The 13,771-nt window shown below is 45.0% G+C and overlaps 3 protein-coding genes across 4 annotated transcripts; all 3 read right to left on the bottom strand.

Moving 5' to 3' along the window:
• Window positions 1-428: 428 nt before the first annotated feature.
• Window positions 429-5,052, bottom strand: uqcrc2a (ubiquinol-cytochrome c reductase core protein 2a). Its single transcript, XM_076024200.1, has 14 exons — window positions 4,915-5,052; window positions 4,002-4,103; window positions 3,669-3,818; window positions 3,420-3,484; window positions 3,274-3,330; window positions 3,049-3,173; window positions 2,613-2,710; window positions 2,434-2,491; window positions 2,071-2,166; window positions 1,773-1,972; window positions 1,603-1,683; window positions 1,437-1,513; window positions 1,183-1,336; window positions 429-769 (listed from the first exon to the last, which is right to left on the bottom strand). The coding sequence occupies exons 1-14, from the start codon at window positions 4,945-4,947 to the stop codon at window positions 686-688; spliced, it is 1,380 nt and encodes a 459-aa protein (XP_075880315.1). The 5' UTR covers window positions 4,948-5,052; the 3' UTR covers window positions 429-685.
• A 299-nt stretch (window positions 5,053-5,351) lies between these two features.
• On the bottom strand, window positions 5,352-10,013 carry LOC142886926 (kelch-like protein 24). Its single transcript, XM_076024199.1, has 12 exons — window positions 9,889-10,013; window positions 9,201-9,509; window positions 8,696-8,830; window positions 8,413-8,604; window positions 8,119-8,262; window positions 7,855-8,041; window positions 7,331-7,477; window positions 7,103-7,231; window positions 6,834-7,010; window positions 6,542-6,688; window positions 6,291-6,456; window positions 5,352-6,127 (listed from the first exon to the last, which is right to left on the bottom strand). The coding sequence occupies exons 2-12, from the start codon at window positions 9,483-9,485 to the stop codon at window positions 5,971-5,973; spliced, it is 1,866 nt and encodes a 621-aa protein (XP_075880314.1). The 5' UTR covers window positions 9,486-9,509; window positions 9,889-10,013; the 3' UTR covers window positions 5,352-5,970.
• A 346-nt stretch (window positions 10,014-10,359) lies between these two features.
• Window positions 10,360-13,750, bottom strand: anks4b (ankyrin repeat and sterile alpha motif domain containing 4B). Of its 2 annotated transcripts, none has more exons than XM_076024191.1 (3): window positions 13,626-13,750; window positions 12,628-12,790; window positions 10,360-11,730 (listed from the first exon to the last, which is right to left on the bottom strand). In XM_076024191.1, exons 2-3 carry the CDS (start codon window positions 12,786-12,788, stop codon window positions 10,605-10,607), a joined length of 1,287 nt encoding a protein of 428 aa, XP_075880306.1. In that variant the 5' UTR covers window positions 12,789-12,790; window positions 13,626-13,750; the 3' UTR covers window positions 10,360-10,604. The 2 variants fall into 2 exon arrangements, with proteins under 2 accessions (XP_075880306.1, XP_075880305.1); XM_076024190.1 differs by having other exon boundaries at window positions 13,593-13,714.
• Between the last annotated feature and the right edge of the window lie 21 nt (window positions 13,751-13,771).

Below are 13,771 nucleotides of genomic sequence, written 5' to 3'. Positions count from 1 at the left end.
AAAATCTGCCCTTTGTGATGTCACTACATTCCACCCCTTTAGACCTCTTTACCTCTGTCTGTCCCTTCACAGGCGCAGCTCAACTTTGGGGTAATAGAAAAGCATCAGATTTATTTTTTAAATCATAATTATTATTATTATTATTATTATTATTATTATTATCATCATTATTATTATTATTATTATTGAGAAAAATAGGACGTCTTAAGATTTTGTCCTGTCAGTTTTGGGCCATACCAGATGTTCCATGCTGATGCGTTTGTGTTGTATTTTATGCTTCTGGTTCCCCCTAATGGTTGAAGTGTGAAGCAAAAGAACTGAGCGCTAAAAATACCCTCAGCAGCCTTGTCAACACCAGGCTCATGACACAGCACAACAGAAAACACTGTTTGTGGGACAAGTTTTTATCTTGGAATGAATCCACAGACTACCTTTCCAGTAATTATTTTAATTTACACAGATATACACATAGACGGACGAAAACCCCGAAGGATAACTTGCACTATGGCTGCCCTTCTCCCCACGGCGCTGCGTTCGCTTACTGCAACAAAAAAAACATGATTGTTGATATCAAATGAATTCAAGCGGGATGTTGTGGCTGCGACGTCCTCTTCTCTCATGAAGCAACGGTGCACGACGCTGATTTCGCTTGTGTGAAAAATCACATGTGCTTTATGCTTCATTTTCATACTTCGTCCACAAATGGGGTGTTCTTAAGGTGTCCGCTAGCTGCCATGGTCTTCTTGCCATCCACAAACTTTTTTGCAGCCTATAAAACAAAGAATGGGACAGAGATTTGTTTCAACAACAACAACAAAAAAAAGCCATTTCAGATTTTCAGAATTTACTATTCACTCTGAGATTATAATCCTGCAACAATACTGGCAGATGCAGTGTGTTTATTGGAGCATTATCGTGAAGCTTTAGAAAATAGTCAAATATGACCACAGTGAATGATGATTTGTAAAATAGGAAGTAGTTGCCATATTCGCTAATCAGCACTACTGTGACTTCATCAATTGCAAAGACAGTGAATTAGAAATATTGATTAAGAGGAAATAAATAAATAAAATAAAAGATGTATAGACTAAGAAGGAACAAACAAGACATTTACATTAAATTGACAGTTGGATTATTTTATGAAACACCTGGCAGCTCATTTGTCATCAAAACTGCACATACCTGAACCACGTCACTCAGGGCGACGGCATCGATGGTCTGGAGGACGGCGTCGGGGAGCTGGTATGATGCCGTGGTCAAAGCCTGGGCGCCAATCTCCTCCAGTAGACCGTCAGAGTTCTCGATCGACATCAAGTACTCAGTTTTCACCTGGGTCCTATGCGGAGAAAAGAAAGCCCCCAAATCAGTCGGTCCAAGTCTGGTACGGAAAAAACAAAATTCAAAGAAACGCGGAGCTCGTCTCCGGTGCTGCTCACTTTGCTCTGCTGACGTCGGCCTCGGACACGTTGCCCTCAGACACGGCTTTCACTTGAGCGATGGCGGCGTTGATCACCTTGGCAGAGGACGGCGAAAGGGGAAAACGTTCAGTCAAAGCGTTGATCCTGGTGCTTTTATAGCGGCACCAGTGCATGCGGTAATCACCTCTCCTGCGGAGTCAGCCTGTGCGATGGTGTAGATGCCAAACAGGCCGGAGTCAGAGTATGAGGCGTTGAAGGCTGTGGCCTGAAAAAGACACGGAGAGGGCGGCGCAAGACTTTAATGAAACAAAGTCTCCACATTCGGAGCGGAACAGGCGTTCAGGTCCAACTCACGTCGAAAGGCTGCGCGGTGGCTTTGGCGATCCCTTGACTCATTTTGCTGGTGATGTTGGCGCCTCTCTTTACATGTGGCCCAGCTCCCAGGACTCTCTGCAGCACGCTGAAGGCGTTGGCCTCGCCGCTGCCCATCACGCCACCCTCGCTCGCAATCAGTGCGTGGACGAGGCCGTCGTTGTTCTGCACCCTCAGCTCGCCTACGCGTCCGCACGCAAAGCGCGTTAACGCACCGACGCGTGAAGTGCACTCTGGGAATGTGTGAGGTTGTGTGTGTTTTGTTTTTTGTTTTTTTTACCTCCGCGGTACAGAGCCTTGGCCACAGGTGCTCCAGCGCCGCGGCGGGCACTCAGGAGTCCCTCGCCCACCTGCCGCAGGACCGAGTGCTTCACACCTGGACACGCACCAAGTCAGACAGAACAGTCAGGAATGTTAGGCCTCGATGAGTAAGGAATGGATGTGCAGCCGGCTTCTATGAGAGCTTGTCAGCGCTTGCATACCGCTCATTAAATGTTGCTACCTCCTCACAAACAAGAGCCAAAACCTTTAGTGTCTCTGCAGACATTTCAGTGCATCAGAGAAGAAGCCAAATTCAAATTTAGACGAGAGTTTGTACACTGGTGTATTTTCAGAGGCGACTCTCTGGAGGACCGACACTCACCGAGTCCGACAAGCGCCATTCTGCCAGTGGTGAAGGTGTCCTCAACGAATGACTGCAGCTATGAAAAAGTGAAGCAGAGGGGAAAACAGGGGAGTGCAGAGAATTATACACAGCTCTGAAAAACTAAACTTGTTCAGGGGAGATTTTGGGGGGGGGGGAAATCCCACACGCATCCGTACCTGGTCAGAAGAGATGGCACCCACCATGTAGTCGGGGCAGTACAGGGAGTTGGACAAGGCGTTTTTGTACGCTGCCTGGTGCAACTTCTCAATAACACCTGCACGACAAACAATTTCAAAGCGTTATTTCACATAATTAGACATTAATGGCCCATATTTAACAAGCCAAGCCTACTGCAGCTATGAGCTGGAAGTACAGTTTAATCTCTTAATAAACATCAGAATAAAGTCATGTCGCCATTTCCTTTAGGTTTGCAACATATGTAGGTATATTCTGGATGATTTTCTTTCACATCTTTTTATTGCAAATTCCTCTTTCTTCTATTTTCTTATTTTCCTATATTTTGGCTATGTACTGTATCTGTCGTATTTATTTTTTCTGGCAACATAAACACCAGCTACGCTATATTGAACACGTGTCAGCGTGTATACACACCGATCTGAGGACACTCCCGGGCCAGAGCGTTGTCGATCTTCAGCCTGGGGACGAGCTCGCTCACCTCCCACGGCCGGAACTCCTGAGCTGTGGTCACATTGACCAGATACTCCATTACGGTATCTCTGCATAGACACACACACATACACAGACGCATCTGCACCAGCTCCTGCTTATACGTGTACTTCATGACAGTGACTCAGACCGATGATGAGCGGCCCTTACAGGTGATCTCTCAGGCAATCCACGCTGTAGACCGTGGTTTCCCGTGATGATGTCACACTGCAGAGAAAACAGGTGGTTCAGAGAGTCAGCTTTACCTTTTACCGGCAATATTGCGTTTGTGCGTTTGCCCCGATACCAATACTGACCTAAGGCTGCCCCCTAGTGCCTCCACGCCACGGCAGATCTTGAAGGCAGACGCTCCCTTGGTGGTCTAAAAAAAAGAAAGAATGACTAGCTTTTCACCACGATAAGACAGCAAGAAAAATATTCAGCTGGTTAAATTAACCAACATGGAAAATGACATTTGAATTTGTCTGCTGTAAAGCAACGAATAGTCGCAGTAATCACCAGAGAGAAGACTGCTCTCAAGCAACACACGGTCACGTGATAGTTACCAGGTTTGCTGCCAGTCGCAGCACGTGAGAGACACCCTGGTTCTCCAGTGTCTCATATCGACTCCCTGCTTTGACAAACAGACCGACCCTGGACAGAGGGGAGTAGTTCTCCAACGACGCTATCACCAGACCATTTGGAAGCTTGGACACCTGAAGCAGCATTGATATTATCATTGAGACAGCCAAATGCATCTTGAAATTTAAACAATAATGAGAGTGTTCATTTTTGTCCCATTTTTTCCCTCTCCCATAACTTAATTTCAAAAAGGAAAAAAAACTTTCATTTTTTGACAATTGATTGACAAATGGAGAGGGCCGCGATAAGTTTCCTACCTGGACATTTTGTGGAGGGAGCGGTGGGGCTGCGGACGGTTTACTGCTTGTGAGAGGTTCGGTCAGAGCTCCACTCCTCCTGGCAGCAGCATAGCAGCGTTTCTGTAGGATTAGGACACAGGCAGGTACTGATGCTCAGAGAAGCTCTTTCAGTTGCTGTTTTTGTGTTTTTGACCGCATCCTGAGCATTTAAAAGTTCCAAGAGTGTCTGTGTAAAATGTCATTGTGAAAATAAGAATTAATTTTAGAGCAATAAAAGAGATTTCAAATGATCTGAACACAATCAAAACTAAGCATCGTCTTTCTCACTTTGTAAACATCAATGTCTACGGCTGTGGCATGTAAATCCATGGCACGTCAGACTCACTGACAGCTGCTGAGGAACAGTGGGGTCGGTCGGAGGTAACGTGTCCTCATGTGACACCTCCCGATTTAGTGCACCGGGAGGTCACACACACACACTGCCTGTCCTCACAAGCCTCGATTAAATTAACATTGAATAAAACATGTAAAGTTGACGATATCGGACCTAATAGGGCAATGTAGGAAGCTTCAGGAGAGACCTTTCAAAATTAAACACGCCTTCGGACATGACCTTCAAGTTAGACCGACGCATAAAGAAACCACAGCGAGAATCGAGGTTTCTCCGAAGAATCGCACCACTGTTTCACTGCACCAAAACCCCGCACTGTGAATGATTAGTGGACGGAAGTGATTTACTCTGTGACATGCAAGCGAGCCACACGTTAGATAAACCGGAATACGGTAGCCACCTAGCAGGCAGCTAGCGGGCACGCTAGCAAGAGCTGAATGCCACCACACTTTTCAAACAGTCCGGCAACACTTATGAAGGCAGTTTCTGTTTTCTGTGTTAAACACTTCATATTTAAACCGACCAAGAAACACGACTCACTTGGAGGTTGTTTAAAGACCGAATTCCTCTCATGACTCCAGGCTCTTCTTTTTAGCCGGCGCAGACAGACAGTAGCAGAGGGAGGACGTCTTACCCACAATCCACTGCGCAGCCTAACCAAAGATGACTGGAGTTTGCAAGATGAGTACCTTCCAACTACTGCGACTCGTTTTTAGTTTAATTATATTTAAATATGTTATTCATTTACAATTTACTAAGTGGACGAGGTTATAAGCAGTCTGTTCGTTTTAGCAATTTGAAAGGTTTTCCTTAGGAACAACACGATAAAAAAAAAAATGCATTTCACACAAAATGCAAGACTTGTTTACAACGTTTACTGAGGCAGCTGCATAATACGGCAGTGATTTAGTCACAATTATAATTCATTGAAATGAAATTTTAGACACACACAAAAAATAACAGCCACATCTAAGACTTTATTAAATCCATTTATTTATTACATTTATTAAATCGAGTCACCATTTCAAATGGACTAAAATGCATAACGCACATGACATTACAAAAATATACTCAACATGTTAATGGTAAGAAAGGCGTACATTGAAAACTCAAAATACAAAAAAATAATCTGAAGTAGAAGTAGCTTCTTTTCCACAGGTTAGGTTCAAATCTTTATATACACACACACACACACACACACTCTTTGAAGTGGGCATCAGTTTTTTCAGCGTAACAGCTAATCACAGCCCAATAAATATAGCACATTGCAACTTTACAAAGACACACTAAGCCAGCTGGAGGGTTCTTCACAGATTTGAAGTGTTCAGACATAAAAACTTTAGACATTAACTGCCTGCAATTCAAACGTAACATTTCTTTCACCACAACGTTTAAAAGGAACCGTTTTCTGTACGCTGTCGTTTGCTGCACCCTTCACGATGTCGGCGCTCAAGAAGCCGATCGATGCTCAGCTCAAACTGATCAAACTGAGCTGCCCGGGGCTTCGCCTTGAGGCCGCCTCCCCTTTGCGTCGTCTCCCAACAACGGGGCACATAATCAACAGTGAGGGGTTTCTCACTTTGAAAACATCTTCAGTCAGTTGTCATTGGGACTCTCGGGGCAGCTGCTCATGTGAATGTCCTTCCTCAGGAGTAGAGACACGCAGCTGAGGGAGCTGCGACTGGTTGGCATCTCTGCAACGATCTCCCACGTGTCCGTCTCATTGCAGTACCTCTCGATAGTGTCGTGATATCTACACAAAGAGCAGGTTTTCAGAAATAGCACAACGGAAAGGAAAAAGGATGGACTTTCCTCATTTTGGAAGGTTCACTGTCACACTACAGCCATGTATTCTTGTGATTCTATGTATTATATTGTATATGTTTGCACTGTGAACCGGGGGATTATGTTCTCACCTGTCCCAGCCTTCTGCTCCTCCCAGAACGTAGATCTTCCCGTCCACCACAGCCACACCAGGCCGATAGCGCCTTTCCTTCATGGGCGCGCACATCGTCCACTGGTTGGTCTTGGGATTGTAACACTCCACCTTATCCGTGTTTTCCGTCGAGGCGTGCCAGCCACCTGCGGGTGACAGTCAGTGAGAGGGTGAATTGCAACGTTTTACCCTTATTTGTGACGAGTGCATTTGTGTGCCTGATGTACACACCAATGACGTAGAGCTTTCCTTTCAGCGTGCAGGCAGCCGAACCGGAGCGAGCGATCTGCATGGGGGCGAGCTCGGTCCATACGCAGGTTTTGGGGTTGTAAACCTGGGCGAGGTGCGTGCCGTCACCGTCCTCTAGAACAGCACCGCCTAGCAGGAAATATGAAATAAATGAATGAAAACAACATTTTCCAATATAAGGAGAAATCATTATATTTTTTATCTGACCAGTTAAAGAAACTGGTGCGTGTTTTGTAGCATCTAGTGGTAGCATATTGTAAGATAGCATGTCTACCGGTGACATAGAGCAGCCCGTCCAGCGCCACGACGGCCGGACTTGTGACTGCCATCTTGAAAGACTCGGTGAACTGCCAGCAGTTGGTGTGAGGGTCGTAGCACTCCACCGAGTGCAGGCGGAAGTTCCCCTCCCAGCCCCCCACGGCGTACACAAAGCCATCCAGCATCGCAAGACCTACAGCAAGAGGGAGAAACGTCACCTGGATCAATTTTCCGGTTGAATGATGTTCGTATACTGTATGTGGCTTTCCGTTCAAAGGGCCACACCTAACTCGGAGCGAGCTACATTCATAGGGGCCATCTCTATCCAGGAGTCGAAGCAGGGGTCGTAGCGCCACATCTCCCTGCTGGCTGAGCCGTCGGGAAACTCGCCTCCAGCCAGATAGAGCGTGGAGTCTGCCGAGAGAAGGTGGGGACAGATGGAAAGAGAAGCATAGCGTTAGCTTTGACACTCGGGAGGGACGCTGTGGCGTCCGTGCCGCTTCTGAATCTTACCCGATACGACCAGGCCGTGTTTGCTCACGGCGAAGGGCAGACAGGCCAGGTTCTTCCACTGGTTGGCCAGAGGATCGAAGCTCTCCACGCTGCGCAGCACCACCTTGTCGTCCTCTCCGCCGACTGTCACGATCACCTCGGCCGTTCCTGTTGCCATAGCGACGCGGGTTAGCGAACAGAGGAGGCATGAGCCGAGACAAGCTGGCCTTCATGGAGACTTCTTCATGCATGTTGTTATTCCTCTATTGGACTGCTTAAATGTCTTGTCCAAATATAAATGGGATTCATCAACATTGTGAAAAGTTAGCCGAATTAAAAATGTCAAACTTTCGATTTCCTCGAAAAAAAGATGAACAGTTTTTTTGTTGCATCTTTTATGTTTGTATGTCAGAGGTGAGAAAGCAGGGAACACCCTGGACAAGTCACCAGTTAACATGCAACATTCAGTTTTATTATATGAAGTCGTAAAACATAAACCTGAGCCGATTTATTTGGCGTGTCTGTCTTCGTGCCAGTGCAGTTACCTGAGGACCTGCGTGGCCTTGCCCTCGTGCAGTAGAGTTCTCCACGGCGGTCCTTGAGCAGCAGGTAGTCCTTTGCCTCGGAGATGAGCTTCTGGCAGCTCTGGTTCTCCTTCACCACATCAAGAGCCTCGATCACGTCGTGGAGGTAATATGGGCTGACGAGAGGCAGCCGGATATTCTCAAGCACCTGTGGAAATAATAAACGTAATTGAGATTCTCATGACAGACAGTACCTTCCACGTGCCAAACTCTTGTCAGTCAGACCTTTTCAAAGCTTTGTTTCCGAGAGGGACATTTATTTAACCACTGCATGGCCGCCTCGAACACAACCTCCTCGTTGGGCACATTGAGAAAATCACTGCCGATGATTTCTGTCAGCTTGTCTACACTGAGAGAAAGGAACTCCTCCTGGTGGGTAAACAAAAACAACCACATCGACAGGGTGAGGTGTTGGTGACGACCTGCCCGTCATCTCTTTGTCCTTCAGAGATTAGGATAGAATAAACAATCTGCAAGTTGCTAAATTTAGATTATTAATGATAATAACTTTCTGCGTACCTGCTGATAAACACTGCCAAAGTGCTCCAGGATGTAGTCCATACTCCGTTTCTCCAGCACCTTGCAGGAGTGGGCCTCTGCGAAGCAATGGATGCCTACACAGTTTGTCTCGTCCATCTGACACTCCATGAAGCGACAGCAGGCCTCTCGGACGGCCATCACATCCAGCAGGTTGGCTGCTGCCAGCAGAGCCTGCAGCCACACAGAAGCAGCACGTTCCAGCCCACGTCACTCTTCAGGGGGCAGGGGACGCGGGACAACGAGGGGTGGTAGATAGCCTTACCTGCACATTGGCTTTGGAGATGTACACCTCTGACGTGTAGGCGTAGCTCACCAGCATGCCGATCATCTGAGGCTCCACCCCATTGATGGCAACGCGCTCAGATTTGGACTCAATCAAGTCGGTGGAGAACATGGCCTGGTAGGAGAACACTGTATATAAATCATAATGTTCAAATAATAGAACAGAAAACCGAGTTGTTCTCGGGTATGTCTGAAGGTTCTCAGTCATCCAGGTCATCTTAGGCTGCGTTCAGACTGCAAGCGAATCTGATTCAAATCAGATTCCTTCTCAAATCCTGTGAGAGCTGTTCAGACTGAGACGCATCAGTCCAAATGCCATTTTCAATCCGTTTCGCAAAAATCTGATTTCATGCGATTTGTGATTGTTCAGACTGCAAAAGAGCCATCCGGTTTCAATCTGGACTGGCTGAAAATCAGATTTTTGCTGGCAGTCTGAATGTTCTACTTACTTGTTCTTGGGTAGTGGAAGAAATGGGCGTTCTCACCTGGAAGTAAGAGCTGAAGGAGGCCAGGACGATGCGATGGCAGGGGAACTCCTGGCCTCCGCAGCACAGGGTCACATCGCAGAAGGCGTTGTTGAGCCTGAGGCTGTTGAGGCCATGCAGGACGGTGTTGGGGTGTTTGGCCTCCACGAACAGGTAGTCCTCGTTGCTCAGCGGGGCAGCCGGTGCTGCCGCGGAGGCTGTGGCGGCCGTATCCTGGATCTGGAAGGTGAGGTTCATGGTGGAGGACAGGGGCAACCCGGCGTTGACAGCAGCCACTTCAGCCATGTTTCTCTAAAAAACTAGGCGAGCCTGGGAGAGGGAAGCTGGGTCAATGCAAAACAGTCGGAGCTCCAAACGGCAAGAACACACTACCCGTGTAGCATTAACGGTTCGAAAACATGTTTCTTAAAAATGAAATAAAATAAAATGGACAAAAAGGAAATAAAAGTAAACACGTTTGCATGGCCGGATCCGAATGAAGAGAGAAATATGTCGCGGCACAGGCACTCAGGCAGAGAGAAGAAGAGTCGCGGCTGTCTATTAGCTCACTAATGAGGCTTAGCGCCCATTTAGCAGCTTGTCGGTGCAAACAACCACTTTCTGCTTAGTTACGATAATGGACCGTGTTCAACGCAATTCACACTCAAAGCTGACAGGTTCCAACTGCTGTAACAGTGACACACAGTACCTGTTAGTCATAATCGTGACCGTACCGGTGGAACACACCCCCTGTATTTATGTCCGGCGATGGTGAGCAGCAACAAAATTTGAAGTCTCATACCGGAAGCTCATCCTACCTCCGCCGCAGTGTGCAGGAAGCGTAACATCAAAACACTTCCGGCTTCACGTTTTTCTCTTTAGCTTGTAAGTGCCGAAGATTGGAAGTCTTGTGCGTGATGTGGGGGGAAGAAAAATGTTCATATTTTGCAGCGTCGAGTTTACTAAGATGCTATTTTCCAGCAAAAAAAAAACAAAAAACGTTGATGCCTAGAGACATTCGAACACGTTCAATCCTTAGGGTGGCAACGTTCCCTCTCAAACCTCTCCCTTAAAATAAACTTAAAATAAAACAAGAGTTAGATCACATAAACCTAGCTGAGGTGCAAAAACGAAACAAGAAATAAATCATTGAATGAAAAACACAAATTCACTGTTTTTTCCCACATATTTTATTCATCTGACAAAGTACATTGGCAATCATAATCATGTAGCAGTGCAATCATATACATGGTACATGGGAATCACCCATTTTGTACCAGAACAAAAAAAAAAAAAAGAAGGTTATTTCGAAGCAGCACAAGATGGATAAAGTTGCTGATATTTTTATGTAGTTACTACAATCAGACACAGGTACTTTATTTTAGATATAGAATATTTTGACACTCAAATACATTTGTGTTTAAATCATAGAGAGCTGTCTTTTATGATTCCAGGATTTTCAAGTGCGTTCTTTCTGCGGGCAGCAGCATCCAAGATCTTCTTCCGGGGTCCCAGCTGGATGCGAATGCCTTTCAGGTCATCATCAGAGCAAAGCATTAGTGCCTCCAGGTCCAGGTGCTCTCTGCTGAATGCGAGGGCAAACTCTGGCAAGGAGATGGAAGACAAGAACACATCTAATGGAGATGTTTCTGCGTCTTCGCCGTCATCCAAACCAAGGTCATCCAGTTGCCAAGGCTCGGCATCTCCATCCTCCTCAAATCCAGCAGCATCGTCATCCGCCTCAGACATTTCTTTTTGAAAGAGGTAGCAGAGATTCTCATTGTTCCGACTGGAGCCATCATCTGAGTCCGTACCCATCGTATTCATAAAGATAAGCCCCCCGAGTCCAGGTCTGTTGAAGATAGACTGTTGACCCTCACCTGACTCCCCACTTTCATCGTCTTCTTTTTCTACTTCATCTGTTTCTAATAATTCTTCGTCCTGCTCACTGAATACTCCCATGAATTCTGGGTTCCTGGATACTTCTTGCTTGAGGAAAATGACATTTCCGTCGGCATCTGATTTCCCCACTGAGCCTTGATCTTTCTTTCCAAGCTTCCTCTGCAGTGTACCTTTTACCCGGGAAGAGAGAGAGCCTGATTTTTCAACAGCTATGAGCTTGGAGTATTGCTCATTGCCCCTACTCATACTGCCAATATTTGACAAAGCAGATCCCATGCTAACTTCTGTGACCGTCCCAGTGCTTCCTGGTCTGTTGTGCACTTTCTTGTCCATCGTGCTCTGGTGCCTCTTCTTGACCTTCTCACAGAGTTTGACACGCTTCTCTGCCTCCTTTACCGCCTCTTTCTTAATCAGGGCAACCTTCTTGGGATTCTGGTTGGTCTGTTTTGCGGCGGCAGCGTCAAGAAAACGCACACAGTCCATTCGGTCACGAGATGCAGCAACGTCCATCGCTGTGTGGAAGTCATTGTCCAGCGCAAAGAGGTTGGCACCAAAGTTGACCAGAAAGCTGAGGATGTGCATGTGGCCATTGGCTGCTGCATGATGCAGTGGCGTGTTTCCCCAGATGTCACTCTTGTTGGGATCGCCTCTGTAGGACAGAGAGAAAGTTTTTTATTTTAATTTATAAATATAAAAAAAAAATAATGTCGGCAAAAAGAGAAGACTAAAATCATTTAAAGCTGATTTGTTTTTTTTTATTTAGTTTCCAATATATATTGCACTGTAAGTTTTTCTTTGGATTGAATTCATTGTGAAGTTTATCTTTTATTTGTCAGTTATATAAGTTATTTACCACACCCTAAAAATTCACAATTCCACACATTCAGTCTTATATGGCAATGAACACAATAATAAACATTTCTTTCTCTCGGAAAACAAACATGTTCATTTGTGAAATATCATAAACGTAATACACCACAGATCATAAAACAAAGCAGAAAATAATAAGTGATCACTCCCATAAACGTCCTGGTGATACAACTTGTCGTGAGTCCAACTTCCTGATGATGGTGGCAGAAGTAGATACTGCTTGAGTGAGTAAAGTGTAAGTTGTACCTAAGTGTTATAATCTGTGGGCAGCTTTTGAAAACTATATTTTTCAAAACCAAAAAACAAGATAATATTTTGCAGTTCATAGAAACCTAATTGGAAGTGAGGGTGGTCGGAATGGTTGAAAGGTTCTTTTGTTTAGCTGTTTAGCTTTGGTTAATTAAACATTTTTCTCAGCCCGGGGAATGTGAAGAGTGGACTGTTTCTTTTTCCACTGTACTGGTTGTCACTACAGTCTGTGGGTTACAAGAAATGTTGGTGAGCCTTGTTGAGAATATACATGTATGTTAATAAAAACAACAAACAGAACAACGCTAATGTAAATTTCTTAATCTTCTCCACATTTAATTTAATAGTTGAAACTAAAGTTTGTCAGGTTTGACAGTATTATTGTAGAGTTTAGCAGTGGTGTTTTAAAAGAGTGAGTCACACTTACTCTCTGCTGCAAATGAGCTGAAGGGCATTGATATGTCCGTGGTAAGCAGCCAGTAAAGTTGGAGTCATGCCATCGTCATCGGCAGTGTTCAGATCTTTCCTTGTGGCCTCCTTTAAGAGTACCAAGTATCCATCAATCGCCGCTTTGTGGTACCTCGACATCTCTAAAAAGAATAGGAGAGGTGTGAAACCGCTCTTTCAGTCTGTTCTCCACCTCATCAAATGCACGGACTGAAGCTGTGACTGACCCAAGCAAACAATGGGAACACTGGGCGTCAACGTATCAGCAGCTCGGAGCCATAAAACAAAAGCAAAGTCCAGGTCACTGCTCGTGGTTGCTGTGCTTTTTTCTTTTTTTTACTTCAGACATGCAGTCACAGCAGTGTTTCAAGAAAACCCCATTCAAATATGTTTTATGTGCTTCTATTTAATCTGCATCATTTCAGAGTCAATATTTTTTAGTTTTTACCTTATGTAATTCAACAAACAGATAGAATAAAAGATAGAATAAAAAAGGTACATCTACATCTGTATGACAAAAAAATACTACAATTACTAGTTTTGCATGTCGTCATTAGACTTGTATTTAATTAAAGATTAGATGCTAGTGGACCTTTGTTATAAGAATTAACCAAATTTCATTCCAAAACATATTGCAACACATGGATTTTCTAATTCTTTATTGAGATAAAAGAAGGATTCCACAGAGAAACCAAAAGCATATGTATTTGAAAACACATCCATAAAACTCTGTGTGACAGACACATTGAGCTACTATGACATATTCCTGTCCACTAGATGGCGCATGCTGTTAGTCATTCTTTTTAAATGCCATCGTACTGGGCTGAAGAAAACCCAAGAAAAAGAAAACCCAAGTTGTCAAAGGCTGTAATTTTAAATTAGTAAATAAATGTGTAGTGTGTATGGTAAACAGAACACTTAAGTTTGTATTGTAGGAACGTTCACCCAGGTGAATGAACTTGAAAAACAGGCTTTTACTTCTACTCGCGCCAACAGCAAACTGTATCCGGCGGACAGTGACGTTTTTCAGGACTAGACCAGTTCGACCAATGATTGAAGGACTGGGAGGAAACGTCGGTGCCGGGTTGTTCCCAACTCATTTCCATCTTTTCTCTCTCCTACTT

This window comes from Nelusetta ayraudi, unplaced genomic scaffold (genome assembly GCF_046127955.1).
Source record: "Nelusetta ayraudi isolate G7.1 ecotype Tasmania unplaced genomic scaffold, CSIRO-AGI_Nayr_v1 ptg000016l, whole genome shotgun sequence".
Classification (NCBI taxonomy): Eukaryota; Metazoa; Chordata; class Actinopteri; order Tetraodontiformes; family Monacanthidae; genus Nelusetta; species Nelusetta ayraudi.
This window is presented reverse-complemented; position numbering and strand designations above follow the sequence as displayed.